Genomic DNA, 26,822 nt, shown 5'->3' on the forward strand with positions numbered 1-26,822 from the left:
CGCCAGACTTCAGACACGCCTCCTGGGTGATGGATTTCCATCACCCGCCTAGTACGGTGGCAAGGGGTTTAATTTGACAAGCCTCCGCGGCGCGTGCTTCTAATTTTCTTTGCGTAGTACGCGTGTTTATGATTAATAATTAAATTGAAATAATATATTTGTATTTTTTAAAAATATTTTTTTAGTATTATTTTTGTTGAAATGGGGGGTATATGTGTGTATATCTTTATTGTTCCAGCTACAGTGGTGGAGAAACTACGTTATTTAGATAGTATTGGAAAAATTCGATATATTATTTGATTTATTAAATTCAGTTAATGTTACTCATCCCAACCAGTACAAAATTGCATTTAAAGGATTAGATTTTCAAATATCATATTTAAATATGTGGATATTTTTAGAAAACTTGAAAATTTTTTACAGAAAAAAACAAGATGTAACTTTAAAATGTAAATTTCGTACTTGTTATATGATAACAATAAAGGCTGTACTAGCACTTTGGCAGCAACTTTCTAGTTTGGGCTTTAGCTATATTAAATTGAGAAGAATCAACCAGGATTGTTCAGCAATTTTTTTTGGCATTACTAGACAACAACAAGGTAATTCCATAAATCCAACTCCAATAGAATTTGAAAGGGCTTTCAGAAAACTTTTTTGCATTCAAATCACATGAATTGTGCTGACGACTTAGGAATTCTCTTAGAGCATTTGAATAATACTAAACGTGCGACTTTGCAAAAAAAAATAAATTATTCCAGAGCAAAAAATTAAAGCAATTACCCTGCAAGATTATGATTACAAAAAGGAAAACTTGCCAACGCAAAATGCATTTATTTACGTCTGTGGGTACTTAATTAATAAAACTCTAAAAATTCATAAATGTGATATTTATTTAAAATTTGCCAGTGATGCTAATGTTTTAGACAACAACTTATTTACTAGACTTAAACAGTACCATAATGACAGTGACAGTGTTATCGAAAACATTGAAAGGGGTCTGAAGTCGCCAAATGAACAATTTATATGCCTAATATATAAATTGGAAAATGTTTTTGTTAAATTATTTGAAACAAATTGCAATAAAGAAGAAATTTCACAAACATATTTCGAGATAATGAAAAGCATTAATTTTACTCACTCATGTGATAACTTTCCTTTCCAGTATTTAATAAAATTATTTATACGACTTAAAATATTTTATACTTTAAAATTCGCCAACAGAGATTTATCATCTGCCAAAAAATCAGATAAAACTAAAAGAAAATTAAAAATTTTGTTTCATCTTTAATGTTTTATTAAATAAGATCCTTAAATCTGTTAAATTAAATAAAAATGAGCTCAAGAACCGTTACATTCTGTTTTATTTAAGCCTATTTCTATTTTGACATTATAAATGCATTATAATATCCCAGCGAAATTATAGTGCAGAACATCTATCCCCACAAAATCAAAAACTTAAAACTGGATTGGTGCGGCCAGTCCAAACCATTCTTTTCAAGTGCATCGAATATCGGGAGCTTATACTATATCCGCGATCTTTCGCATCTGGTATTCTGTAAATTTGTGCTTTTTATTTGTCGAGATTTAGTTGCCTATTTTTTATTTACTTGGTCGCATCAGAGTGTTCATTCTTTCATGTCGGGACGTGAAAAGGTGGGTTATATTTATAAGGTAGGATTGCTCTGGGATTGGTCGCTCGCCTGATCGGAGGCCCCTCCCCTCCCCCCCCCCCCCCCCAAAGCGAAAGCTGATGATCTGTAACCTTGAAATAAGCAGCGGAGAAAACATAGCATTTTGCCGGTGTCATTTGTGTTTGGACCGTCAAATGGAATTTTGGGTTTATATTCGGGATTGTTGAATGACTTGCGTGCCCAATACCAACAGATTTCGAATATCGCGATCTTGTTTTTTTGTGATTGAAATTGCTCCCGTCTTGTCTTCATTGATCATTATCTTCCATTTTTTCGCCCATAAGCAGAGTTTTTCTATATGGCTTTGTATGTAAGCGTTTAACTGGTCCAGGTATTTGCAGCAGCTTTTACTTCCCTATATGATAGAGTTTTATTTTCAATCTTGGCTGTAAAAGTTCTCCCTCTTAGAAACCTCTGAATTAATTTTACCATGCCGGCGGATACACCGAATTTTACCATTTTATGTATCAATCCGCCATGCCACACCCGATCAAAAGCTTTCTCGATGTCGAGTGTGATCATAGCGGTTGAATATCTTGAGTTGAATGAGTCGACCAAGCTTTGTTGAATTCTCGTCAGCTGTTGAGTACCGCTTTTTCAAAAATTTTTCCAATGGATGATAGCAGGCTGATGGGTCGATAACTCTCAGGTTTTGCTATGTTTTTCCCCTGTTTTGGTATCATTATCACTATTGCTCTTTTCCAAGCTTCAGGAAAGTGGCACAGGTTAAGACATTGATTATATATTATTAATAGATCCATTAGTATGTTATCAGGTAGCTTTTTTAGTATTTTATTATTTATGTTGTCGTAACCTGGTTCTTTTCTGTTTAGTTGTAGTGCTATAAGGTCTCTTATTTCGTGCAGTTTAATTTTTTTAGGGCTTCTTATAGTTTGTGGTAGTGTTTCTTCCATTATTTTATAAGTATTATTAATTTCTTCTTCTAGTGTTGGTCCTTCGTTATTGTTGAATTGTTTTTCTAGTGATTTGTTGAATGCCTCGACTTTTTCTAAGTCCGAGTACACTAGGCTTCCATCTTCTATTTGTATGGGCGGAAAATCTGTTTTGGGGTTTCCCTCTCAGTATCCTTGAGACCCTCCAAAAATGTTTGTGATTTTCATCATCATTATTTAATTCTTCTAAAAAGTTGTTCCATTTTTCGTTTCTGAAATCATAAACTTCATTCTTTATTGTTTTGGTTAGGCTGTGCAATTTTTTTTGTTTTTGGGTCTTTGTATAACCTTGCCTGTTTATTTAATGTATTTCTTATTTTAATCAAGTTTTTGATTCTCATTGGGAAAACCATGGAGTGGGTGTTTGGGATAGGGATTTTGGTCGTTGCTTTTTCCTATGCTGATTTTATTTCATTTGTTAAATAGACAACCTGTGTATTAATTTAATTTGTGGTTAGTGGGGTTGGGATGGGTTTGGCATTTTGTAATATTTCAGAGAAATACTGCCAATTTGTTATGTCCTTCTCAGGTAGAGGTTTTTTTTTTAAAGATTGGGCTATGGTTATAAGTATTGGGGAGTGGTCTGAGGAGCTTAAGGAAGCCATGTTTTCAACAGCAATGTTATGGCTAAGGTTTTTTGTCACTGCTATATCTAGTATATCAGGTGATATATAATAATGAGTTGGCTCTTTTGGAGCTGCTACCTGTATAGTGTTTTCATTAATATAGTTTTCCAGTTTTATCCCGGCTTGGTTTTCAGTGTTACATCCCCAGATTCTCAAGTCAAAGAGACCTACGTAACTAGATAAAAAATTAAAAACTCCAAATTTCAGTCTCAAAACATCTTTTTATGTGTCACGAAGGTTACATGTTTCGCTAATAAAGCATCATCAGACCTTATAGCTAGATGATTGCGACTGAGGTTTTTTTATTTTTTCTCTAATTGGATATTAATCTGAATTCATGCATTCTACTGTGTAAGAAAATGTTGAATGAGTCTGCATCAAAGCGCTATAATACTTGCATGTTATCGGAACCGGACTGAATATTAAAGACACTTTTTACATTTTTTTATAAATTGAAAAAATATCTCAGTATTGTGAAGATAACATGGCTTTGTTTCGTCATAAAAACTGTCAAAAATTTGACATCCTGTGCAAAGAAAAATTATTTATATCAAACCCGTGTACTACACTCACCGGCACAAAAAATGGAGCACTTAACATTTTATATACAGGGTGTTCTGTTGATAATGTTACAAACTTCTGGGATAGATAGAAAACGTCAAAAAAAAGTTCATATGAACATGGGTCCGGAAACGCTTCTTCAGGGAGCTGGAGACCTTTGAAGATAACCTTTAAAAACTAGTTTTCGCGTTATACCCTCGGAACTATTTTATCTACTGCAACTAATTTTTGGGACATATAGTATACTCGCGTTTATTGCAACATTTCCGAATCAGATTTCTTTCGGTTATCGCAACTCAAGAAGGACCCCCACTCGGCCTGTTATTTCAACGCGACAGCGCATCTGTCACACTTAATTGGTCGACACACAACCGCGCTACAACCAGCGAAACCTAATCCGTATTAATCTTAATAAATCTAGTAAAATAAAGCTATAAGATGACATGCATATTTCTGTATTGTTCAAAAAATATATATGATTTTGCACGTCATATTTCATATGATCTGCATTATGATGCTCCTATGCCTTTTGCATAACAAAGGTGCTCTCAGCAAAAATCGCTAAATATCACCGTTTTTGTAAAAACTGACTAAAAGTAAATGAAGATATCGCATCAGAATTAATTATTTTATTAATAATGCTAAAGTTCATTTGCCGAAAAGCGATAGTACATGTTAATAAGGTTCGAGAATTAATCAGGACTGAACTTCTAACTTTTTGCTGGACGTCCCACAATACTGTGGAATGAACTATATAAATAAATGAAATATTATATTTATAAAATATTATAATTTTAAAAATTACATAAATTTATATCTATATCAAAAATTTTTTCAATCCTTATAAAATCTTATGTATAAAATTTAATAAAATCACCCATAACAAGATTCAATAAAATTTTCGTAATACAGTCCTAAAGTAGACATAAGCCACAACCCGTAAAAAGATTTGTGTTTTAGGATGCATCCTAAAGCTGATGTTCGCTTATCGCTTTTCGGCAAATGGAATAACATTCATTGTTATAACTTGCCGTTGTCAGTAACCGATTCTACAAGGTAATAATTCCCTTTTTATGACGGTTAAGCAATGAAAGATTATACTTTTGCTGAATATGCTATTAATTTATGGGGAAGTTCGATGCAATAGTATCTGAAGAGGGGTTTCCCCAAAGGTGAATTCCAGCTCACATACTTTTTGAAAGGGTCAATAAACATCTCCGTTTGAGACTGTCTTCGTAAAAATAAAACGGCCAGATATCGGTGCGCAAAGGAATATCTAGACCCCGGGTTTTGAGGCAGAAGTTTTTCAACGATTTGAAGATAACTTATCTTAAGTACTTAAGCAGTAGCTGATACCATAGATCTGAATCATATTAGAGTATGGAACATTTCAGAAACACCCCCGATTTTATTTAAATAACAAAATGTATTTTTACTTTTTTATTACTTACGGCAATCCGACCTAGAGTTTTGTATATAAGAATATATAATAGACTGAAAATATATTGTTTTAGTAGGTAACGCAATAAATGATAAAGTACAAAATTGGTGGTTACGGTGTTTTCATTAAGCACGGCAGAACAGTTTGCCATCAGAAGAATGGTGGCCACTTTGAGCAAATTTTGTGAATTTAATTTTTTAATAAAAGTCTTTTTTGAATTAAATGTTCTTTTCCACTTTGCTCTATCGTAAAAATACCCCTCTCCTTTACTACCTAATCAAATATTACCTGCATAGGTATAGGGATTTTATTTTTGTCCATTTTTACCTGCTTTTGCCAGGCCATTTACCTAAGCTATAAGCGTGTCGGTAATAATTTGATGTCTATTTATTAACATAGCTTATTGTGTACAATCTAGAAGAAAAAAAACATATGTTAAGGTCCTGGTTTTTAAGTTAAAGCATAATAACTAAAAAAATACACACAATTTTACCAAGATCAAAGTTTTTCCCTTATTATGTTGAGTAATTTCCTAGTAAAATTGGGTTTAAAAGCTGGAAAATTTCGCAAAAATCTCCTTTGACGCAAGATCACTTATATGCACGTGGGGTCATGAAAATGATAGAAAAATTCGTTTCAGTGAACTCATAAAAATTCGAAAAATAAAATTTTGATATGTCTGATTAGATTAGATTGGATTAAAAATAAGGGAGAAGTTTCACTGCGACCTAAAAGATCTATTGTGTGCCCCTTTCTAATTACTGCTTGATGTTATTCTCAAGTCAAATTACTTCGTACAATCCTATGGCTTTAATAAAGGCTAGTAGTTGTGACGGTTCCAGTAATGAGATATTTCCTTCTGGAATTACATATTTACCGAGGTGCATGGCACGACTTTCGGCAACTGTTTCGCATGCAGTTACTAGGTGTTCTGGGGTCTCTTCCTCTTCCCCACAGAATCTGCATTCACCTGTCTGTTCTAGTTTTAGTTTCCTGCGGTGTTCTCGAAGGTGACAGTGCCCTGTTAGGAATCCTGTTACAATCCATGGTTTAGTTTTAGTTAAACTTACTAGAGCTTTAGATTTTTTTGGGTCGAGGGTTCCAAGGAACATCTTGGAGTGTCTCAACCCTGGATGATCATCCCAGAGGCTTTCTCTGAGTTGATCCTCCATTTTTGTAAGCTCATATAGGTAAGTATTCTTTCCTATGCCGCAGAAAGGTTCCGGTCCTACAAATTGAGAACCAGATCCCTTTTTTGCCAGAATATTGGCTTCTTCGTTACCTTGCACGCCTGTATGTCCAGGTACCCACAATATTGTGACTTTATTTCTCTTTCCTACCTCATTAAGTTTGCCTAAACAGTCTCTTACCATTTTAGAACTGATGACATGTGAACTCAGTGCTGCTATGGCTGCTTGACTGTCGGTGAAGATTGCGATGTCCTGCTTGAGGTAGTCTTTGTTCAGGATTAATTGAGCGCATCTTTCTATAGCGTGTATTTCCGCTTGAAAGACACTGGTGTATTTTCCCAGTGGCTCTGAGTATTTGGTGCCAGGCCCAAATACTCCAGCTCCTGTTCCTTTTTCGGTTTTAGAACCATCTGTGTACCATTTGATAGTATTCTGTTTAAGTGAGCGGGCGACAGATCCATTTTCCCAGTCACTTTTGCTGTCAATTTTTGTACTGAAATTCCTAACAAAGTGATATTCCCGAGTTATATCGTCCTTGGGAAGATCGAACAGGGGAATGGATCTTGTTTGAGATACCCAGGCTCTCTGATCAATGTCCCTACTGTTCGTTCTATCCCTTGCTAATCTGAACATGGCCCTTTTAGCAGCTCCCTCTACTGCCAGGTGAAGAAGTGCCAGGTCAACTATGACCTCCAGTGCTGCTGTGGGGCATGTTTTCATAGCTCCTGTAATGCATACGCATGCAAGTCTTTGAACCTTGTCAAGTTTACGCCTTACTGTACTTAACTTTGTAGTGTCATGCCACACCACTGCCCCATATGTGATTATGGGTTTAACCATCATGGTGTACATCCATCGCAGTATTTTTGGGGAGCATCCCCAGTTTTTACCCGCTAGGTTCCTACAGATCATAATGGCTTTAGTGGCCTTGTTTACTGTGAATTCTAGATGCTTGTTCCAACTAAGCTTACTATCCAGTGTCACTCCTAGATATTTTACTTCATCCGATGTATGTACAACTTGTCCGCCCAGGTGGATGTCCCTGGTGGGTTGCATTTTCCTTTTACGAGTGAATAGTACGATAGTAGTTTTCGCTGAATTTATGCTCAGCCCCACTGATGTGCACCATTCTTCCGTGATGCTTAGGCTTCTTTGTATGAGGTCGTATAAAGTGCCCTTATACCTGCCTTTGACTATAATAACGATATCATCAGCATATCCTATGCAGGTGAAACCGAGATTTGTCAATATCTCAAGTAGTTCATCGACTACTAGACTCAGATATATCTAGAAAGGCGCAGATGGCTGTTTCTTTCTCATTCAGGCTTTTCTGGATGATTTGTGTCAGTTGATATAGTGCGGTTTCTGTGGATCTGCCCGCTCTATAAGCATGTTGACACTGATGTAGAGGTGCTCTCTCCAGAATGTCATTCCTGATATGGTTGTCTACAATTTTTTCTATTGTTTTCAGAATGAAAGACGTAAGGCTGATAGGTCTAAAAGATTTGGGGTCAGTCCCATCTTTTTTTCCTATTTTCGGTATGAAGGTGACTTTTGCCCTTCGTCAGCTACTGGGAATGTAATCCGACGCTAAGCTCGTCCTTGCTATTCTACTCAGGTGAGGAAGGATTTTCTCTTGTCCGTTTTGTAGGAAAGCAGGAAAAATTCCATCCACTCCCGGTGACTTGTACGGTTGAAAGGTGTTTATTGCCCATTTCAACCTTTCTGTCGTAAAGACGGTCCTTGCAACTTCCCAGTCCTCTTTTTTAGGATTGGTGTACTTTATTGGGACCGTTTCTATAGGTTCGCACCCTGGAAAGTGTGTTTGAAGTAATAGGATGGCTTGCTCCTCTTCTCCCTTCGTGTAGGTGCTATCTGGCTTTTTGAGGGCCATTATTGGGTATGTGATGATTGATATGTCTGACATTCAGAGAAGTAAAGAGTGCGGCCCTCATTTATATGGTTTTTTGTGGATAAAATTGGACGTGGTACGTGGTTAAAGTATCGAATATCGAACCCCTAACTGTATATTATCGTGACTTTTATTAGGGCTTATTTTGGTTTATTATGTTTAGGACTTGTATTATTTAATATTCTTAAATTTTTTTATATTATTAGATTTATAGGTATATTGTTGCTGGACTTTTATATTTTGTTGGAATTGTTTTGGTTAAGTTTAGTTATAAAATATTGTTTCAGTTAAAATGTAAACAATTTTCTATTATTGAGCAAGTTGCCTGTTGGAAATAAAGGTTTAAATAAATAAATGGTAAAGTGTTAAGTGCTCCGTTTTTCGTGCTGGTAAGTGTATAATAGACTAAAAGTACAACATTTTATTTTAAAATTTCCTAGCTTAATCTTAAACGATGAAATAGTTTAAATTATTTATTGCAATATATAATTTTAAGCTTGCATCACTTACGGAACAATCTGCCTGTGAAGATTGAACACAGCCCGAATCGTCATTCCTAATACAGCAAGCCGTTTCTTTTTCCTTTTTTCGAGTTTTTTCAATTTGCTGCATTATCTTGTCATCCAGCCTCATACAAGGGGCGAATTTTGCCCCGAGATGAATTAAATCAGCCGCTCGCGGTCCACCCCTATAAACAATTTTATCAGTAATTACATATGAAACTAAAAAAATAATGCTAAAATACCAAAAGTTCGCCGGTTCCATATAGTCCACTTGTTGTAAACTTAAACTGGTAACTAGAACTTGTCCTGAGCGAGCCTGGAGATCCACTCCGAATGGTCCAAAGCCATAGCACGCTATAGAAATGAACAAAACTAGAATTTGAACGGTGGTTACCCAGTACGTAAAGTACGGCCGATTATCATCCATATCATCAAGTTGTGCTTGAATTCTTGAGTCGGAAACCACTGATTTTCGGTATGAGCGTCTGCAAAAAAGACAACATAGTTAATATTATTTAACATAGATATTAACTAAAATTAATATTATGGCTATTAAAATATATACAAAAATGAAAAATCTAATAGGGAGGCATAGTTGGCGGCCATATTTGACTTATATATGAGCTTAAATATTTTCTAACCGCATAAATTCGCGCGGTGTTTTGAAGTGTGGAAAAAAGTAGCTATTTGAAAAATTAAAATATTTTCGTCTTTGCTTTAACTCTTTAAGTATTCATGGTCCACCCTGACTAATGGTTTAAAGGCTCGGTGGTTCAAAAAATAGACCATATTTTGATGTTGCTTTGCAATGCGTTGCCGAAGCACAAAATTTAAACTACCTATTGGTGCTCGCTCCGTGGACATTTTAACGTTTTTTTTTAACTTTGGCGGTTAGATTTCATATTCGGTGGATAGCAGCATTGATGAAACACCTGTTAAATTTGAGGTTAAAATAAACCAAATTTAGTTATCTGTGTCTAAATTGATAAATACTATTAGATCCTGCAAAAAGTGATAGCTTACATCATTCCAGCAAGTATAGATATTTAATTTACATGTATTTATTAGTATGTTGTAAAAAAAAAACATTGTTTTTATGTGGTCCTTTTTTACTACCACCGCTCCACTTAGAATATTGAGTTTCACTAATTATAAAATACCTATACAATATTTTCTTGCAGGTGCCATTGCCATTTAAGACGGTAGGAGGTTTGACTTACGATGAAGTCAACACACAAATCGACACATTTTATGTCGATACACTGCCTTCGGGGTCTGAGTAAGAAATTGATATAGACTCCTCCGATATAGAGGACGAAACTTAATTCCTACAGTTATTACAGATATGAAACAAGATCTGCCGGTTTCTGAGGAGGAAGATCCAGGTGATAATTTTCCCCTTTTCGAACTACAACAACAGCAGTCAAAAGGTAAAATTCCTGTTTGGTCTATGTTCATAGACCTGATCCTCTTCCTCAATTTACGGAACCTTCTGGAATTCCTCAGTTTATCAAAGACATTAATGATCCAACACCGTATATGATTTTTGAACTGTTTATTATCAAGGAATTAATTGATACTTTAGTGTTTCAAACAAATCTTTATGCCGAGCAGGAAAAACTTTCAACTGGGCAAAGCTATGTCCCTACAAATCAGTGTGAAATTAATGCTTTTCTGGGTATAAATTTGTTAATGGGTATCAAACGTAGTCCCAGCTATAAGGATTGTTAGTAAACTGCTCCCGAATTACATGATGCTTTTATCAGCTCAGTAGTGACCCAAAAAAGATTTGGATGGCTCTTGAGTCATCTCCATCTGAATAATAATTCTTTGATGCATCCAAAATCTTCCCCAGACTATGATAAGCTCTATAAAATTCGCCCTATGCTAGAACTGTTGACTCATAACTTTGAAAAATGCCTAATTCCTAATCAAGTAGTTGTAGTTGATGAGTCAGTGATTAAATTTAAGGGTCGTAGTAGCCTTAAGCAGTACATGCCAAAAAAACTAATCAAAAGGGGGTATAAGATGTGGATGTTAGCTGATAAATCTGGTTATTGCCTAAAATTCGATTTGTTTACTGGAAAATCACCTAGTGGTGAGATAAAAAAGTGCCTTGGTTCAAGAGTCGTTACAAATTTGATAAAACACTTAGAAAATAAAGACCATGTGTTATATGTTGATAATTTTTTTACTAGCGTCGATCTATTTCAACAATTGAAAGAAAGAAAAATCCATGCTGTTGGAACCGTAAATGTTAATCGTCGTCATAAGACAAAATTTAAACCAGACAAGAATTTGAAACGCGGTGATGTGCAATGGTTTACAAGCAGTACCGGATTGTTAGCTGCAAAATGGAAAGACCGTCAATGTGTTCACATGATATCAAATTTTCATCAGCAAGAAGATGTAGAAACAGTAAAAATAAAAGAAAGAAGTGGACAAATTACTGAAATTCCATGTTCTCAATCTATAATCGATTACAATTCTAATATGAATGGAATCGACATATTTGACCAACGACTTTCTAACTACAAGATTGACCGTCGCAGTAAAAAGTGGTGGCATCGAATATTTTTTTACTTATTAGATGCATCAATTGTAAATTCCAATATTATTTATAATAGATTGGAGTTACCAAAAATGTCTGCTAAAGATTTTAGACGAAGTGTCATAAACGGTTTAATCTCAGAAACGCTTGTAAATCGAAAGAGAAATTTGGTTGCACCATCAGATGTTGAAATAAAAAAATACAAACCTTACGTACCCTTAGAGATAAGAGAGCAGGCATCTGCTCATCAACTACAAGGAGTACCAGAAGAAGATGCGTGCTTTGTAGCACTAAGGCTAACCCAGTAAGGACGGATTGGGTATGTTCCATATGTAAAGTCCCTTTGTGCTTGGGAAAACGTAAAGAGTGTTTCCAAAGTTATCATGCAACGTAATTTTTAGTACCCAAGTTTGTATGAGTTTTTAAATAAATTTGTTTAACTTAGTTTTTTTATTTTGTGTCGCGGTGGTCCACAATATGATCCACCAAATTATTCAAATTTAACAAAACTGTGTAGCGTTTTATTTTTCTACTTTTATTTTCACTAACGCTCCATTGATATTTCATTAATTTCAATAATTATATTAATAATTTCAGTCAATTTCTTTTATCGATATTTCTTTAAATTCACACTGTCAATTACACATTACTACTGTAACGCATTACTCTCCTGGTTTTATTATTCATGCTTTCTGTTGACGGTCCGTCACTCTTCTGGTTGGTCTTGATTGATGTTTTCTCTGATTGGATTGACATTGACAGCTCAGGCTAGAGGTGGGATCGTAGCTTATTTAGTCGGTACTGCATCCATTTTTCGAGGACTTGTTCCCGTGTCGCAGGTAGAAGCGCACGTAAATGGCCAGTTTTTTATTTCCGAAATTTGTGAAGCAGGAAGTGGCCAATATGGTTTATAATTTAGTCCTTAATCTTGTTCCTTTAGGGAACTGTTTATTTCATAATTCTGGTGCAGGATGCCCGAGATTTTGATGGATAGATAATGAAACTTAGCAAGGTGAGTGTGTCACATTTTGGAACGCCATTCATTTTTATCGACAGTGAATACAATGGCAACCGTTGTTTTAGGGTTTTACTTTTCTGTTTTACTTTTCCGTTTTCCTCTTTATTCTTCTTCAATTGTTGATGGCTATAGGCTTTTGATTTCCCCGAGAAGTTGCTGAAAGTGGTGAAGCTGGAGCTAGAGTTAGAGCTAGTATTAGAGATTCCCAGTCCAGATAGCTAAGCTACGAATGGCATACATTCACAGCCTCGATTTTGAAGCCTTACCGTTCATTTCTTGGAGGAATACACAGGCCAGTTTATTCCATTTATTTAAATATTATTAACCATAGATTTGTCTCACTTATTTAAATTTTTATTAATATACTTTTAATTTCAATTTATTGCTACAAATATTTAATCAATATCATAATTTAATATGTCAATTTCCTATCTATAATTTTAGTTATTTTTTGTTCAGTATTTTTCAGTACCTTTTTTGGTAGTTAAGTAGATATAACTCGGTTAAGGCTGATATGCCTTAGGTAAAAAGGTTCATGAACTTTCCCCTGTGTAATACAAATATGTACTAAAAACTTTAATAATTGCAATTTATTTTTCAAGTGCTGAAATCTACCTAGCAGCTTAATCATAATTTAATTGTTACTTTTGACAAACTTATTTTATTTAATCATATTATTATGAAAATGTAACTACGTTAATTATTCTGCTAGTTTTTGTACAATTTTATTAGTATTGTGTAGTTAAAGTTGATTCGTAGGGTTTCTTTAGGGTTCTACTTACGTTTGGTTTATTATTTTCATCTATAGTGTTTAGTTTTTAGGTAGTTCATCTTGTTTGAGAGCCCCATTTTGGCCCCAATTTAGGTTATTTAGGTTATATTATTGTAAATCCCTGTAGTTCTAATTTTCTAGAATTTGTATACTTGCTTGCTTTGACTGTCAGTATTCTCCTAAAATTATTGGTCTCTTTGGGCAAAAACAATGAAGATAATTCTAAATATTTCGAAACTGTTCCATCGGGTTTTAAAAAGGACGCGCTTCGTGACAAATCATTCAGTTTTAATTGTTTAGTCAGTTTTTACCTTGGAAACAATTAAACGACAGTCAAAGCGAGTTAGGTTAGTGTTTTTGACGTTGACAATAAAAGTGTGTTCCCGAATTTCGTTACAATTGGTGTCAGAAGTAAAGGATATTTGGAAGCTCATTTTAGTGGATGCCTTTAACAAGAAGTCAGGCCAAGATGGAGACCGAGAAATTGATGGAGCTGCTATTAAGGAAGTTTGATGAGCAAAAAGTAGAACAAGAAGAACGAGACCGTAAACAGAAGGAAGAACAAGAACAACGAGACCGTAAACAGAAGGAAGAACAAGAAGAACGAGACCGCAAACAAGAAGAACGAGACCGCAAACAAGAAGAACGAGACCGTAAACAGAAGAAAGAACAAGAAGAACGAGACCGTAAACAGAAGGTAGAACAAGAAGAACGAGACCGCAAACAAGAAGAGCGAGACAAGAAACAGGAAGATTTACTAAAGACAATTAAATCTGACCTGAAGAAGGAAAATGAAGACCTGATAAGGACCATGAAAGATGACCTAAAGAAAGAAAATGAAGACCTGATTCGAACCATGAAAGATGACTTACTTAATTTAAAAAATAATCTTAAAAAGGAGCAGGAGGAACGAGACAGAAAACAAGAGGAACGAGTTTTACAACTTAAAGAAGATCTGGAGAAGAATCAGAAACAATTAATGACTAACTTTGAAGCAACAGTAGAAGAAGAATTGGGGCAAGTACAAAAAAAGATCCAAGAACTAGAGATGAAAGTAAAACGGACTCCTCTTCATCCCGATCCTGGAATGCAAACAATGATGAAAGTAAAGCCACCAAAATTCGACGGCAAAGAAGCTTGGAGTACCTATTTGAATCAATTTGAGGCCGCTGCTAGGGGAAATCGCTGGGATAACGAAGAAAAGGCAATCAATCTTAAGCTAAGCCTTAGAGGAGAAGCTACAGAAATATTAAGAATGGTGCCATCTGAGGATCAGCTCAATTTCGACGTACTGGTGCGTACCTTAGAGATGAGATACGGTGAAGCCCATCTACAACAAGTGTACCAGGCTCAATTGAAATCTAGAAGACAACAACCCGAGGAAGGACTCCAACAGTTTGAGGCCGATGTTGCTCGATTAGTAAATCTGGCTTACCCTTCAGCCCCAACAGAGTTCCGAGAACAAATTTCTATAAATTGTTTTATTGATGGAGTTCGAGATCCAGATACTAACCACGCTCTAAGGATGGCTCATCATAAAAGTATATCAGAAGCTTTGGCCCATGGACTAGAGTATGAGGCAGCTTTTCAAGCAACTAGAAGGCAGACACGAATAAGACAAATCAGAACTTCGGAAAGTGATCTCGAAGACCGCCTAAAGAAGCTTGAATCATTATTAGCGAGGAAACCTAAAAGACCATTGCAATGCTGGAATTGCAATGAGGAGGGGCACCTTAAACGTCAATGCCCCAAGCCTTTAAGAGATCCAAGGAACCAGGAAAACTTCAACTTCAAGCTGGCTGGGTGCTACCAAGCCCCACGTATAAAACTAAACCGGCTGCCACATCCTGGAGAGAGCTTGGTAGTACCGGGAAAAATATGCGGCCGTGAATGTGAGATGGTAGTGGATACAGGATCAAGTCATACTATCGTGAAGCCGAACATCGTAGCACACTGTAGGCTCTCAGCACCACCCAATTTAATTCTGGAGTCTGCAAATGGAAAAAGGATCCCGATTCTTGGATTGCACGAAGCTACAGTCACCATTGGCTTAACAACATTCCAACAGCCAGTACTAGTGGCAGAAATCATGGATGATGTCATATTAGGATTAGATGTTATGAATGCTCAGCAGTTTAAAATGGATAACCGTATATAATCGTGTATATAACCGGATATTGACGACGAGAAATGAAGAGATTTTTATGCACCACCTATATGAAGATAAAGTAAATACCAGAGTCGTTAAGTTATTCAAGGATGTTACTATACCAGGAAATTCAGAGGTGGTGGTTTATGCTACAACTGGAGGAAAAGAGGGAGAAACTGTTTTGATTGAGCCCATGGAAAAATGCAAACTATATGGTCAAGGAATTTTTCCAGCCAAGACGTTAACTACGCAGAAGAAATCTACTATTTTGGTTCGAATGGTAAATTTAAAAGGATATGATCAACACCTGAAACAAGGAGAGAACATTGGCGTATGCTCTGAAGTAGTGGCAGTCATGAAAAATGCTGATAGAAGTCGTTATTTAAACAGACCTTTTCCTGTATGTTTACAAAACCTATTTGAAGAATCTTCTGCCAATTTAACCATGGACCAGTGTAGTAAATTGCGACGTCTTCTTGAAGAAAATCAAGATGTGTTTTCCTTGCACGATAAAGACCTGGGAAGAACTGATTTGGTGCAGCATCGAATTAACACTGGAGACAATACTCCGATTAAACAAGCACCTCGAAGAATTCCGATAGCTAAACAAGGAGAAGTTTCCTCAATGCTTCAAGAAATGAGGACACAAGGAGTGATAGAGCCTTCTCAGAGTCCTTGGACATCTCCAGTTTTTCTAGTGAAGAAAAAGGATGGATCCACTAGATTTTGTGTAGACTATCGGCGACTGAATGATATTACCAAGAAAGACAGTTATCCCCTACCAAGAATTGACGACACCCTGGACACGCTATCAGGTTCAGAATGGTTCTCAACACTCGATCTAAAGAGTGGATACTGGCAGGTAAAGATGCACCCAGAAGATAAGGAAAAGACCGCATTCTCGACTGGAACAGGACTTTGGCAGTTTACAGTAATGCCCTTTGGACTCTGCAATGCTCCAGCTACCTTTGAGAGACTTATGGACACAGTTTTACGTGGAATGACTTGGGAATCATGTTTAGTTTATCTGGATGACGTTATCATACTGGGGAAAACATTTGAAGATCATTTGAAGAATATTCAAAAGGTATTTGTTAAACTGCGAGAGGCCAACCTGAAGCTAAGTCCTAAAAAATGTTGCTTATTTCAAAAAGAAGTTCGATACCTTGGCCATGTAATATCAGAAAAAGGTGTCAAGACTGATCCAGATAAAGTAGAGGCGATCGAAAAATGGCCACGACCCACTGACAAACACCAGTTAAGAAGCTTTCTGGGCCTTTGTACCTATTACAGAAGATTTGTAAGAAATTTCGCTAATCTTGCAAAGCCTCTACATAAGCTCACGGAGGACAAAGTGGTATTTAGTTGGTCAACAGACTGTGAAGAAGCATTTCAACAGTTAAAGAGAGCACTATGCACATCTCCAATTTTAACATATCCGATTCCTGGACAAACTTTTATTTTGGATACCGATGCGAGTAATGTTGGAATTGGGGCCGTTCTATCACAAAAATATGAAGATGGCGAGCAAGTAATAGCTTATTTCAGTAAAACATTATCAAAACCAGAAAGAAACTATTGTGTCACTAGACGAGAGCTATTGTCAGCAGTAAAAGCTATTGAACATTTCCATAAATATTTGTATGGTCAACGATTTATCCTTAGAACCGACCATGCTTCGTTGAAATGGCTGTTTCAGTTTAAAAACCCCGAAGGACAAATAGCAAGGTGGCTTCAACGATTACAAGAGTATGACTTTACAATAGAACATAGGAAAGGCGCATATCACCAAAATGACGATGCTTTATCGAGAAGACCCTGTATTGAAACATGTCAACATTGTTTTAAAAAGGAATCGAAACAGCATCCAGAGATATTTACTTGTAATCGTATTGGCCTTCACAGTTCTAAAGAGTGGGATGTAGCTAGTTTAATCCAAGATCAGTGTGATGACCCAGTATTTGGTCTTATTTACGAACTGAAATCTCGAGAAATTTCAAAACCAGAATGGAAAGACATTTCTGACAAATCTCCAGAACTTAAAGCTTATTGGTCTCAATGGAATTCATTGGTTATAAAAGATGGATTATTAAAAAGAGTCTGGGAGAGCGTAGATGGAAAAGAAAAGACATATCTGACAGTCCTTCCTCGAAAACGTATTCCGGAAGTCCTTGAAGCTGTTCATGGCGGTGTCGGCGGAGGACATTTTGGAGTTAGTAAGACCTTGGCAAAAGTGAGAGAACGGTTTTACTGGCTGAACAGTCATCAAGATGTTGAACGCTGGTGCCGACAGTGTGAGCAGTGTTCGTCAAGCAAGGGCCCAAAAACCCGGACAAGAGGAAAGATGATGCAGTATCTTGTTGGTGCACCTTTTGAACGAATTGCCATAGACGTAGCAGGACCCTTTCCTACTAGTAGCTCCGGAAACCGATATGCTCTTGTTGCTATGGATTACTTTAGTAAGTGGCCCGAGGTTTATCCGATTCCAAACCAAGAAGCAACGACAGTAGCTGAAGTGCTGTTCCAGAACTGGATTTGTCGATTTGGTGTACCCAGAGAGATACATTAAGACCAAGGAAGGAACTTTCAGTCACAAATATTCCAACAAGTATGCCAGTTGCTGGGAATCAATAAGACCCGTACAACCCCACTACACCCACAGTCTGATGGAATGGTTGAAAGATTTAACCGCACATTTGAAACCTATTTAAGGATGGTAGTAAACTCTAAGCAAACCGACTGGGATACCTGTATACAACCATTCCTATTGGCATATCGTTCTTCTATCCACAAGTCAACTGGAAAAAGCCCGGCAAAAGTTGTCTACGGTGATGAACTTCGTTTACCTTTGGACATTATTACTGGAAGACCCCATAAGTCTGAAACCCTGGAGGAGTACGTCGACCATTTACAAGAGCGTTTACAAATTGTTCACGAACAAGCACGAGATAAACTTCATCTAGAAAGTAACAGAATGAAATCACGTTATGACATAAAGGCAAATTCTACCGGTTTTAATCCTGGGGATAAAGTCTGGTTATACAATCCACGGAGGACGAAGGGCAAGTCACCAAAGCTCCAGAAGGATTGGGAAGGTCCATTCAATGTGGTCACCAGAATCAACGACGTGGTGTACCGTATCCTGCGACATCCGACAGCGAAGATGAAAATTGTAAACATCGTCCGGCTAGCGCCCTATCATGACTCAGGTGGTCCCATGTTTGATCGGGACGATCAAACTTGAGAGGGGAGCAGTATTATGAAAATGTAACTACGTTAATTATTCTGCTAGTTTTTGTACAATTTTATTAGTATTGTGTAGTTAAAGTTGATTCGTAGGGTTTCTTTAGGGTTCTACTTACGTTTGGTTTATTATTTTCATCTATAGTGTTTAGTTTTTAGGTAGTTCATCTTGTTTGAGAGCCCCATTTTGGCCCCAATTTAGGTTATTTAGGTTATATTATTGTAAATCCCTGTAGTTCTAATTTTCTAGAATTTGTATACTTGCTTGCTTTGACTGTCAGTATTCTCCTAAAATTATTGGTCTCTTTGGGCAAAAACAATAAAGATAATTCTAAATATTTCGAAACTGTTCCATCGGGTTTTAAAAAGGACGCGCTTCGTGACAAATCATTCAGTTTTAATTGTTTAGTCAGTTTTTACCTTGGAAACAATTAAACGACAGTCAAAGCGAGTTAGGTTAGTGTTTTTGACGTTGACAATAAAAGTGTGTTCCCGAATTTCGTTACAATATCAACATTATTCATATTTTAATTCATAATAAATTATTAACATTTAACAGATTAGAAAATGAGGTAGATATTATCTTTGATGTAAATATAATTTGGTTGTATTGTTAAGATATATTTTTTTTTTTTTTGGCTCTTTAAATCTACTTCATCCAGGGTCATTTGATTGTTAATTGAAACCTATATACCAAGTGTTTTTCTTAGTTTTCTTTCATTTATTAAAAAAAAAAAAAAATAAGTGGCGCCCTCTTATTTATTAGTTATAATCAAGTTTAGATTTTTTAATAGCCAGTCATAAGTGAACCTTCGAACAATCCCAAGCCTCCAATAATTCTGAGCTACCGTCTGCAAACTCTTGGCAAAATAGTAACATTGTAAAAGTTAACGCCGCAGAAACTGATTGGCAGATTTTCATTTTTTTATTTTTTTATTATTACTAATGTATTAAATTACTACAATTTTACAAAAAATTCATAAAAAAAATATTTTGGCTCCACTAGGAATTTTTTTACCAACTAAATTAGGCGCCGCTAAGAGTTAATATTAGAATAAATCAAATCAAATTAAATATATTACACGATCGAAAATTACATGTTTTTTTGTTTACATTCTTAAGCCATATTTTTTTAATAAGTGCCTAGATTACTAAACATCTAAATACACTTAAGTTATCTAAATAATCCATAATATTCTTTGACATTTATTAATATTTGGAGACTTAACTATAAACATTAATCTAAATTGCTGTTTGGATACCTATCCCTATACCTAATCACAACCACCCACTTAAAGAACTTCACTCCAAGTATCTAACAAGAATAAACTTAAACAAAAAGTAAAATAAAAACTAATACTGCTGAAAAAACTAACACTGTTTTAAAAGAAAGAAAAAAACAGAAAAGAAAGAAACCAACAAGAGAAAAAAAACAAAAACAAAAAAAAGATTCCTAAAGAAAAACCCCAAATCTGTCAAAGTTTAACAAATACTTTCACACTTTTTACGTTCTTAATGTTTGTAGGCAACATATTAAAGAGCTTGGATGCCAGGTAAGTTAAAGATTTTAAATGTAAAGTCTTTTGACATAATGGGATAAGTGCACTGTTGTTAGTTCTTAATCTGGTATTGTGACGATGATTTATATATTCTTTTTTTCTTTTTTTACATAAGGGTGCAGACAGAACATAAAGTTGCTTGATATTAAGTCTACTTTCGTTCTACAAATCTTTTGTAGCAAAAATGTTTACTTCTCTTAAATATTACTTTAAGGATATAATTTTGAACAGTTTATAAAGCCTTTAACTTCGATCTATCTCCTCTCCGCCACTATACAATTTCTTAATAGTGACTCAACTAAAGCTTTATAAACTAGAATGCATAGTTTTCTTGACAAAATTTCTCTTAAAAGGTAGAATGTATAAACAAGTTTTCTTATTTTGGTCGCAGCAAAAATTATATGACCTTTCCATTTTAAGTTCTTATCAATGATAATTTCCAAATATTTTATCTTATCACTAGCTCTAATTGATTCATCCCTATTCAAGTATATTCTGTCATAATAAATAGAGTTGTTAACAAATCAAAAAATATGTAGGTAGGTATAAAATAGACGCTAGTGACATAATTGCAAATTTTTCTTGGCAGTTAACGTGTTAATCAACACAGATCAAGGAAATTGTAAATGAAAATTGCGTCATCTCATGCGTTTTTATGAACACATTTTATGTTTTTGATTTTCCTGACCTGGCAACACTGCTTTTCGTACAGTATTAATATTAAATGGATGTTTCGAGTGGTTTCAGTGCGCTTTTTAAATTAATATTAAGACGAAAAAACTCTATTTTTGTTGAGAAAAATGATAAAGAAGTCTGAAGTTGGTTGGTCATATTTATTGGAAAAAAAGGAAATTCAAATCGTTCCTTCCGAGTTAGGTGTCAATGGTGTCATCCTTCTAGGTTATAATATTATAAAAGACGGCATATTTGTGAAGTATCTGTTATGTATTGGATACCAAAATATTAATAAAAATGTGTAATTAAGTATATTATTATAATCTAGCAAATTTATTGCTTATTCGAACCCGAAATGCCGCAAAATTAATGTGTGCAAAAATGAAGGTAGTGTGTGGTCGATATCCAGCCACCAAAATCGAGAACGCAGCATATGTCGTTTGCCAGCAACATATTTATAGTCGGCGCCCATTATTATTTAATCAATATAATGCCCGTATCTCCTGGAATTCCAAAGGAGTTTAAATAATTTTTTATCTAGATATTAACAATGGATAACTAAATTGATTTATAGTGGGTGTAAACCGCGACAAACTAAGGAAATTAATTAAACGGATAACTTCCAAAGGATTTAAATTAAACTTTTTTCTGTGATATATAATAAAAATCTAAATGTTTTTGAGATGGTTGCAATGAAAACGAAAGTTTTTTAATTAAAAATTATTGAGTTAGATATTATAGGCTATAACTGTTAAAGGATATGGATAAAGCTTTTCCTTAGAGCCATTAGTCAACAATTTTTTTCCAAAAAACTTTTGTTTGTAGAGGTTTCCAACCATCTCAGATGCTATAGAAAAAAGATTAATTCAAATCCTTAGGGAGCCTTTTTCATTTCTTTAAAATTCGACATTTTAAGTAATTTTTACAAAAAAAAACTTTAGTTTGTAGAGGTCTGGTAATTATTGGTATTGATAGTTATTGATTGTTAATATCTGGACAACAAAATATTAAAATTCCTTGGGAATTTCAGGAGATATGGGCATTATATCGATTAAATAACAGCGGGCGCGGACTATAAATAGGTCGCTGGCAAACGACATATGCAGCGTTCTAGATTTTTGATTGCTAGATATTGATCGAGCGTTGGCTTCACAGATGTAAAAAAATATCTATAAAAACAACACAAAGTGGCAACATCGGATACGTGCATTGTAAACATAAAGATATTCTACAAAGTTGTTTTTTTTTATTATCTTTTTTGTCAAGAATCTTGTTTTTATTCTGAAAAAATTGTTGATTAGTCTCAAAGTATATATATTATTAGTTAGCAAATAAACGAAACTTTTAAAGAGTACACTTTTTATCTGTTACAAAATACAACACATTAAATAGGCGCAATATCATGCATTGTACTTCTTGTATCATGAGCCTTAACATTATTACTTACCCAAAAAGTTTTCCTATCCAACCCATTCCATACTGCCTCCTATCGGAATTATCGATAATATTTTCCAACCTTGAACTCGGTATTCTTCTTGCTCCAATGATGGCTCGTCGTTCCGCGTGTCTTAATACCACACCCTGATCTTGAAGTTCACGTCTCCAGCTGCCAAAAGAAGTCGGTGATGCGGACGAGTACGGAGCTGAACTGCCGCTAAAAGACGCGAACTGAGAGGTTCTAATTGGCTCCAACCGATCAACAGTGTCTCCTTCTGAAGACGAGGGTCGATAAAAAGATTCAGCCTCTTCTTCTTGCTCTTGGGGCACGGAGGAGGTGCGTGGAAGCGTAGGGGGAAAACTGCGGTCGAAAGCACTACTTTGTTGTGGTCTGGCGGACCGTGGTCGATGTCGCGTTAGAGTCTTAAAGAGAATATTACACTAATAATTGAACGGTTTGAAAGAAGTTTATATATTAAGAACTATTTCTAAGATAAAATTCCTAATAAAATTAAGTATATTAAACTAACAATCTGACTTAGACAGGCTTACTCTTTGGTGTGGCAATGATGTTAAAATTAGTTACTTGTTTTATTGGGTACTACGTCACTAGTTAAATAAATATTAAATTTGAAAAATACTATCTCATATACTTAACCCATTAACGCCTGGTTAATTTTTTTTTGGCAGAGAAATATCAAATGATTATTTTTTAGGTTTTTAGGATACAATGCAAGGATTGACAGCAATTTTTTAGTTTTATTGATAATACTGTAGCCGAAATTAAATGTGACCATATGGTAACACTAGGCGTTTTAACTACCTAGTTATAACAATTTGTGAAAAAATACAAAGCATTGTTCAGTGTCATTTATTTTAAAGTAAAAAACAAAAACTGTTATTTTAGACTAAAATCTACTTTCATTGAAAAGCTACTTTGTATGAAATAAAGAAAAACAGTCAATACAAACACCCACGTCGCATTTTTTGCACATTGTTCTTCCCACTGCGGAACAGCCCTCTCCAGCACAACGTCGCCGTTTGTTTTGGGGAACTCGAATAACCAAATGATCCCTTTTATCATACCGAATATCATCCGATACCCTGTTCAAGGAAACTGAGCTTGAAAATGTGGAAACTTTACCAGGACCTTTTGGTGGAACTCCAAAAGAGTTCAAATAAAATTTCGCTATTTCCCGTCTAAACTCTAATTGCGGAAGAGTTCCTCCAGATTTCTTGTGGAGTTGCCAAGCATTCTGCACACACGCATCCATTAGCCACGTAAATATACTCCACCACCACTTTTTACCCCTTATACCAATGCGGTATCTCGATATATTCTCGTCCATAAGGTCAACGCCACCCATATAAGAATTGTAAGTTCCAATCACAAACGGCCGAGGCACTTGAACTACTTTTTTTTCGGCACTTGAATATCGGCGCACAGATCCAATTGGTTGTACTCCAAAACATGTTGACGCCAGAGTGACAACTCCATTATCAGCCCAGCGAACATATGAAATCCCATTTCCCTTATCAAGGATAGATTCGGTAGTACCTCTCGGTTTTTTTTCAAAGGTCTTTTTTTCAGTAAGAGAGCATCCCTTAGGTAATCTATTTTCACGCACAGTTCCAGTACCTTGATACCCTTTATCTCGTAAATATTTAAGGAGCTTTATGCCTGTAAATAAATTATCAAAATAGAGTTTATATGGTTTGAAACCTTTTACTCTTTCTACTTCTTTTAGCATTTGCACCATGGGCGCTGATGCTTTACCGAATAATAATTCATACTCAGGGGAGCGGCGGGGGTTATTTCCCTGATACATTTCAAAGTTGATGAGGTAACCGGAAGCCGTATTCATACACCACATTTTATAGCCGAAACGAACTGGTTTACCTCGAATAAACTGCTTGCAGCTGTGTTTTCCGAAGTATCGAATCATAGATTCGTCGTAACATAGATGCTCTTCAGGCTCAAAATAAGCTAAAAAGTTTTCCTCGATCTTGTCCATTAGTGGACGCTTTTTCCACACTTTATCAGACAGCTCTGGTTCACAATTATCAGCGAAGTGAATAAAACGCGAAATTTGCAAAAAACGGTCCCTGCGCATAGACATGTAAACCAATTCATTTCTCATGTCATTATTTGAGTCCCAGTAAAACCTTTTTCCTGGTAAATCAATATACCCACTAATAATAAGAATGCCAATGTAGCATTTCATTTCTCCTACAGATACTTTAGGGTCCGGACAGTTTTTGAATAAGGCAAACCTGGACGTTTCCTCGATCATCATATGTATGATGTCATCATGGATAAACAATTCTAATAATTCCACGAGACTTAAATGTTGATATGGCTTGAAGTCACATGTTGGAAAAATTTGGTTATTTGGTTGCAAATCTCCTTGGACCCAGTCAAAGTCCTCTACATCAACAGTAATTTGTGTTATCGAAGGTGCTTTGTTTTGTGATGGCGAAGGAGACCTATGTTTTGGTGAAGCACGAAGTGATCCAAGACTTCGCGACAAATCATCAGAACTGCACCCGCCAACTCTGGTGTTGTCCAGGAGTTTTACTTCGGCTTGACCTCTAAGTTGTCTGCCAGATAAATTGTCAATAAATCCACTACCATCTTCATCCCCGGAGTCTACGTCTGTCAGAACATCCGGATCGGGTGGTTCAATAAATATTTCGTCTATATTATCACTATAGGCAATCTCTAGGGCATCTTGAAGTGACAAACCCCTCCTATAACAAAAAAAAAACAATTTACAAAAAATTCGGTAGTGTAACCGCCTAGCGTTACCATACGGTAACAGGCTCATATATACATCTGTAGCTTATATGGCATAACTCAGATTTCGACAAAAAAATAACTAGTACAATATTTGATATGTCTTCTCACTGGCTAACAAAGTTAGGAACGGTTTCATAAAAAAACTCGAACAATATACTTACACAAAGTTTGGCTCCATAGCACTTTTACGCAATAGCAAAAACACCTAAATAAATTACACGCTCACGTGTCTGGTACGAACGTCGTCTAGACCTGTTATGAACTAATCAACAAGTTGAACTATTTTTAAGAGACTGGCAGCGCCATCTCTCCAACCGGCCTAAAAATAGAGCCGCAGCATCCTTTACAGAAAGCGTAAATAATTGTGACCATACGATAACGCTAGGCGTTAATGGGTTAATTATTGTAAAAAAAACGTCTAATGATATCTAATATGAAGATAGTTTCCATTTACGCCATTGGCAAATGTTTTGCTCGGGTGCCGAAATACTCATTGATTAACATGAAAATTATAGGCTAAGCCTATGTTGCATAGTTAACGAGGAAACGACAACGATTTATTGATTTCCCGACCCCTCACCAACGCCAGCTCTTACGAAGAACGTCCATGCGCTATTAAGGATTTAGAAGTTTATAGTAACAACTGAATCTCCTGGAGGTTAATATTTATCTTTTGGCTGCCTTGAATCGATCATTATGTTAAGCGCTTTTGTCTTTCAAAATTTCGCTGTAATCTAAATCTTAATTTAAATTATGAAATACCCCAAAATATTCCTGTTGTGCTTCAAAGCACTCAAGTCAATCACAAACATTCGATAGTATCTTCGGTGTTACGTATAAGTGTGATTATGGTAGGTCCTGAATTTGCAGATAGAATTAGTTTAAAGGATTTAAATTGTATCAGACTAACCGTATGGATGTTGAGTATCGTTTTTATTTGAATTTTATAACGTTGTGCTTACATGAATGTAACTCGTGTGATACAAAACTATTTAATTAATCAGACACTTTAATGCAATGAATCTATACTAAGTACCAAATAGTAAATAGTATACCAATAAATCGTAATAGAAGGGCGATTAGACATAGACCAGTCAACATAAGTCGGAATAATGATAATTTACATACTTGACACCTGCATGCTCGCAAGGATCGGTATATATAAGTACGAGGTACGTCCAGAAAGTAAGTTCCGTTTGGTAATAAAAATTAATTGTGTACAGATACAGGTAAAATATTTATTGCACAAAAATCTACAACTCTTAAACTATTTTTCTACATAATTGCCGAAAATTTGCAGGCATTTGTTATAGCGTGACAAGCTTTTCTATGTCTTCTTCATATAAGCTGGCGGCCTGTGTCTTCAACCAGATGGAAACATTTTCTTTCAGCTCTTCGTCACGGTTGACGTGTTGGCCTCCAAGGAAAGACTTAAGGTGTAAAAACCGATAAAAATCGCTAGGAGCGAGGTCACAACTGAACGGAGAATTGTCGAACACATCCCAGCCAAATCACTGTAGGAAGTTTCTCGTCACATTTGCAGTGTGTGGTCTTGCATGGTCGTGAAGAAAAACAACACCTTTTGACAGAAATCATCGGCGTTTATTCTGTATTGCGCAGTGCAATTTGCTGTAAACTCTCAAGTGTCTCGCAGTAAACATCCTCATTGATTGTTTGCCCTCGTGGTAAGAAATCAATCAGTAAGATGCCTTTCCTGTCCCAAAACACTGTGTACGTTATT

The 26,822-nt window shown here is 35.7% G+C and overlaps 1 protein-coding gene across 1 annotated transcript in view; it reads right to left on the reverse strand.

The window, feature by feature from the left end:
• LOC126735679 (uncharacterized) overlaps window positions 1-26,822 on the reverse strand; it is a gene marked incomplete at its 5' end in the record, with an annotated part of 345,800 nt that overhangs the window by 36,292 nt on the left and 282,686 nt on the right. Inside the window, 3 exons of the mRNA XM_050439744.1 lie at window positions 8,885-9,062; window positions 9,120-9,362; window positions 22,292-22,704. Coding sequence (XP_050295701.1) covers window positions 8,885-9,062; window positions 9,120-9,362; window positions 22,292-22,704 — 834 coding nt within the window. The remainder of the gene's footprint in view (window positions 1-8,884; window positions 9,063-9,119; window positions 9,363-22,291; window positions 22,705-26,822) is intronic.

Source organism: Anthonomus grandis, chromosome 4 (genome assembly GCF_022605725.1).
Source record: "Anthonomus grandis grandis chromosome 4, icAntGran1.3, whole genome shotgun sequence".
In the NCBI taxonomy this organism is placed as follows: domain Eukaryota; kingdom Metazoa; phylum Arthropoda; class Insecta; order Coleoptera; family Curculionidae; genus Anthonomus; species Anthonomus grandis.